At 33.5% G+C, this 5534-nt stretch overlaps 1 protein-coding gene across 1 annotated transcript; it reads right to left on the reverse strand.

Moving 5' to 3' along the window:
• Positions 1 to 856: 856 nt before the first annotated feature.
• LOC121265271 (codeine O-demethylase-like) lies at positions 857 to 5280 on the reverse strand. Its single transcript, XM_041168836.1, has 4 exons — positions 4981 to 5280; positions 4525 to 4769; positions 4069 to 4393; positions 857 to 1382 (listed from the first exon to the last, which is right to left on the reverse strand). Exons 1-4 carry the CDS (start codon positions 5236 to 5238, stop codon positions 1131 to 1133), a joined length of 1080 nt encoding a protein of 359 aa, XP_041024770.1. The 5' UTR covers positions 5239 to 5280; the 3' UTR covers positions 857 to 1130.
• Between the last annotated feature and the right edge of the window lie 254 nt (positions 5281 to 5534).

The raw sequence follows: 5534 nt of genomic DNA on the forward strand, positions 1-5534 counted from the left end.
TATGGTTTAATCTTACTCCAAAGGTTTTGAAATTTTTATTTGATAATCATGAGCCTCTTATATGCATGTTAGGATGTTGGTTTGAAGATATTTAGTATTATTTTCAAAGATATGATTTTTCTATGCAAGAGAATTTCGGTTCGACCTAAGATTTGATTTTTTGGATTAGATCCATGTTTTACTGATTTTTAGCCATGTGATTTTTAAGTTAGATAGTTGGATCTTCTTTAGAAGACATGTTTAAACCATGTGATGTTTTAATTTGAAGATCTCATCTATTTAAGCCATGGATCAAGAGATTGACCAAAGCTAGTTAAGGTAAAGTTTTTGTTTTTGGACTAAGTGTAGAATCAAAAACTCCAAGTGTTGTTTTGTGATTTTTTATGACTTTTATTTGATTATTTAAAGCATAGTTGATCTTAGGATGTAATATTGTGTTGGGTTGGTGGAGCCTGGTTTGTTGGTGCGTCGGTCCGATTTGATGATCCAACCCAACAAGGATGCGTTATGATTTTCACGGATGCTTGTGCCATGGAGCGTAAGCTTAGGCTGATAGGCCCAAGCCAAAGCAAATTAAGGTCAAGAGTTCGCTCAAGTCTTGGGGCTCAACAAGTATCTTGAGCGAGAATCGGGCAAATATCTCTCACTCAAGGCGCACTCCACACTTTGCTCAAGTGAATAACGCAGAAAAGTAAAAAATAAGATTTTCGCCGTGTGACACTATGTTTGAACAGTGAGATTTCATCTCAAACTGTAATTTGTGATTCTTCAACATAATAAAATTTCCTGTAGCTAGGTCTATCAATTTCATAGAGTTTGGGAAGCAAGTACTATATATAACAAATTGTGTGATAAATTGAGGGGGACATGATTTATAGGCTAAAACAATTACATTAAAGTTAATCACTGTCCGACTGATCTGGTACAGCACTCCTAAGTACCTTGACTTACGCTAGAGTTATCCAGCAATATTCGGAATTAAAGAACAATTCACAGATAAAGAGAGATTAATTTATTGCCTGAGAGTCTGAGACATGCAGTACATGTATACATGATGATATTAATGATTAATTGGCCGGCGGTGAGCGATTGATCAAGATCTAAGATCAACTTGTACCTGTACTGTTGCCTTACCCGGTTTTGATCCTCATATGCTCTACGTAAGTCCTGCCATTGAGACTCCTGGAGAAGAAATCCTTCACATATTTCTCCATTGCCACCCTTCTGAATAATGGTGGGTTATTTGGGTTTAACAATGTATATGAGGGTCCAACCTCTGCCTCGAATTTTGGGTTGAAGAACAAAGCAACTGACATTCTCTCTTTCGTTGAATTCACTGTTGCTCTGTGCTCCACGCTGTTATATACCCCATTGCTCAAAATCTGCATGCATGCAAAAGCATATTATAACCCGCGCTCGGTTAATTAAAATAAAAAATGATTTTTAGAAATAATTTAGAGATGATATTCAGTTCAAATATTATTTTGTATATAATAAAAAAAACATCTTAGAAAATTAAGTTAGTGTATAATATTCAAATTATTATAACCATATATAGTAAGTCTCATGATATTTGCAACCAAATTAATTAATTAAAGGTATTATCTTTTCTTCCATACATGCAGAGTAATCATCCTATGAATATAAACAAACTGTTTTAAACTACCTAAAATAGTTTTTCCTCTCCCCAACGAAATATTCATACCGTCGTTAATTTACTGGAACCTCAACCTATCACTTAATTTCACAAAGATATACAAAATAAAAAAGAATAATCACAAACTAAAAATTATACTCACGAATTATTAGCTTTTAAAATTCACCGCTTTCTGCTTTTGCAAACGTCTTGTATAATTTTAACCGATCTCGTCACTTTTACCTAGGAGTGTAAATCGGTCCGATCTGGTGATGGACTGAATTTTCAATCTATCATTTTTTCCAGATCGGACCCAACCAAACATTCATACGGACTAGACCGGTTGCTATCGGTCCAGTCCGGTTGGTCCATTCAGTCCGGCCTAATTATTTTGTTATTTTTTTTAAATAAATTAATAAAAAAAATATTTAAATTATTAAATTAAGATTAAGTGAATTATTAATGTGAATTATGTAAAAAATTACTTAATTATTTTAATTAAGTATAAATAGTTGAGTATGTATGATGTATATTAGCTATTTACATATAATGACATAAATTATCACATGATTTATGATTTATTATTAATTGACAACATAGATTATTTTATATTTTGTATGATCAATGATAATAAATTAGATGAAAATTACACCATTAACTTATATAATTAATATATAAAAATAATATCTTAAATTATTAAAACTATTTTTAAAATATATATAGGAGTTCGATCCGATCTGGTCCGGGCCAAAATTCGCAGACCTCGGGACCAGATCGAATTTTTTTAGTCCACAATTTGTGGGATCGATCCGGTCCGATCTATTTTTTCAGTTCGGACTAAACTCCTTACATCCCTACTTACACAAAGCACATGACCTAAAAATTTGTCTCAAAATTTGTAATTTTTTTTTTTAATATAACCTATACTTAAGGAATATTGTACATGAGAATTACGACTCCCAAATGGTCACACAAAACGTCATATGTTGAATTAATATTGCTTATGTCATGGTCTGTACATAATGTGATCATAACACTTCTCATGTAGTATTACATCAGTTTGGATACAGAAATACTCTCAACCCATCTCATTATTATAATTTTTTCAAATTTCTCATACAAAATATAATAAACAATTCAACTTTTTCAAATCTCAAAATAAAAATAATATTAAAAAATAATATTCTAATAATATTTTATTCAACTCATCTAAAACTATCTCATGATCTCATCTCACTATCCAAACGATCACTTAGACCTCGACATTTCATGATAGCTAGGCCCGCTTAGGATATCTTTTTTAATGTCATACATCATGATGAGATCATATTTATGTTAGAACTAGATTGAACCACCCTCTCACCCAAGACAATCTATGATAACTGATCTTCTTCTTTTTTTTTTTTTTTAATATAAAAAAATTTAAAAAAAAAACAAATGCATTCAAGTTATTGCTAAAACTTAAAATTAATGTAGCCAGCTTAAATATAAAAAAAAAAAATATTGAGTTTTCTTAAAACCAAAATTGTAAAAGTTCTAGAAGCCATAAAATATCGTTAATTCTAAAACCCATAATGTTTTTTTCCATAATTTATTGAGCTTATTCAATCAGTTTCCCTTACTAGCTTTATCTCATTTTATTCATGTTTTCTCTAGGTTGATGCATATGGTGATCATGATTCCTTTTATCTTTGAATTACATCTATTATAACTTTATTCTGCATTATATTACTTTATATAGCAAAATATATATTATGTGAAAAAATAACTACATATATTAAGTTATTCAATCGGCTGGCCTTCTTAAAAATAAATTCTTGGCTAAGGGATAATATTTATCAATGAGTTGGTCTCTACCTGCCGGCTTCGGCTTTCTATGGCCGGAATATATATCACTATTTTCGATGTTAAATATTCTTACTAATATTAAAAAAAGAAAAAGAGAGAAGAAGACATTAGCATGTATATTTGGTCTGCTTTCATAATTATGATGTGAATGCAGATATATATATATCTCGGCTATAAATATATATATATATATATATATATATATATATATATCGTGGAATATATATCATTCATTAATAGTAAATGCGTGTTTTCAATCATGTTGAATATAAGCATATCAAGAAAGTTAATTGCTGTAAGTGCGTACGTCGTGGCAACTAGCTAGAAACAGTGAAACCGTGTTACGTAAATTGAAGGCACCCATAAAAGATAAGTTAATTCCTATAATTAAGACCACGTAGTACGTTAGAAATTAGTTGTTAGATCGGCCTCCTAAATTACGAAGTTTGAACACGAGACCTAAGAGTTTCCAGAAAAGCGGACGACTGGTCGATTCAATATGCACGTTTTTCATTTCTTTGATCTTTCTTTATACTAAACTTTGAAATATATAGATGGAGATAAAGAGAGGAACCATCACAAACCTCTAGAATGTCTCCAATATTCACAACAAAGCCATCCGGGCGGAAGCTTACGGGAATCCAAACCCCGTCTTTCTTTATTTGAAGGCCTTCGACTCCATTAACCTGGTGAAGGATGGTGATTCCGGTTGCGTCCGAATGAGGCGTGAGACCCACAACCAGCTCCGGTTGTGGGCACGGAGGATAGTATGTCATCCTCACAGATTGCATCCCATCTTCAAACAACTCCCCCATCTCTTCCTTCTCCAGCAATAGGGCCTTTCCCAGGTAATCGAACAGTGTCATAGCTAGTTTTTGCAACTCCAATATGTAAGTCTCCAGAGTTTCTCTGGCGAAACCGGATTAATAGATCAGTACAAATATTTGTTCATGTTTCAAAAACAGAATAAAAGATCAAGATATATAAATGTGGTTTGTGTGTGTGTCAGAGAGAGAGAGAGAGAGAGAGAGAGAGAGAACCTCAAAGAAGAAGGAAGCTCGGGGAAGAGATATGGCTTTCTTCTATGAATAGGGTTTATTATCATATATACCCTATCACCCCAATCAAGTCTCTGTTCATCGGATCGGACCACGGTTCCGAAGCCTTCAACATCACCTGGTCTTACCTTCAAATTCATTTTTTCCTCCACAGGAAGCTTGAAGAATCCTTCAATCTCATCATTCAGCTTCTCCACGAGTGAAGAACTAACTCCATGATTTACCAACTGGACAAAAACAACATAAAAACCGTACTTATTTTGCTTCAGCTTTCTCAATATTAGAGTTGAAAATGATAAAGCCAACCCATGCAAGCTAGATATATGTATATTAATCCTAACAACTGCATATATATGCGAACCCAAAACGATCATTTTCCTAGTGCTAACGTATATGAAAGATCAAAACTAAAAAATAATTAAGAATTAGCTAGCAGACCTGAAACATGCCCCATTCGATGCAAATGGAGTGCAACTTCTCGAGTTCAAAGTCTTTGGTATCTTCAGAAACCAATTTTTTCATGTCAACTGTGGGGATCGCAGGGAAAGAGGTCTTTAGAACTGGGGCAGGATCTTGACCAACGCGAATAAAGCGCTCTGGGACTTTGATCTTGGGGTCTAATTTGCTGAGCTCCTCGTCTATGCTCAGCACTAAATGATCAGAACTAGTGATCAAACCCACTTGCTGTGATGCCATTTTTGCTTTGCCAAAGAGATCAGTACTGCAGGTACTGCGCACAGCTCTCCACCCATGTGTACGTGATGGGGGCATATATAGCCATAACCCATTATAAGATTGAAGCATTGGACCAGAAGTAGCGTTCCATAAAAAAAACGTGCGTCAATTAAACTAGCTGGCCGTAACATTAATGTTTTTGATGATATATACATGTGTACGTATTGGATCATTGACAAAGACTCTCAGGAACTAATTTGGGAATTAAAAGTCAATATTCTCGGGCGGCACAATATATATATATATATATATATATA

The sequence above is a fragment of the Juglans microcarpa x Juglans regia genome, chromosome 5D, assembly GCF_004785595.1.
Source record: "Juglans microcarpa x Juglans regia isolate MS1-56 chromosome 5D, Jm3101_v1.0, whole genome shotgun sequence".
Taxonomy (NCBI): domain Eukaryota; kingdom Viridiplantae; phylum Streptophyta; class Magnoliopsida; order Fagales; family Juglandaceae; genus Juglans; species Juglans microcarpa x Juglans regia.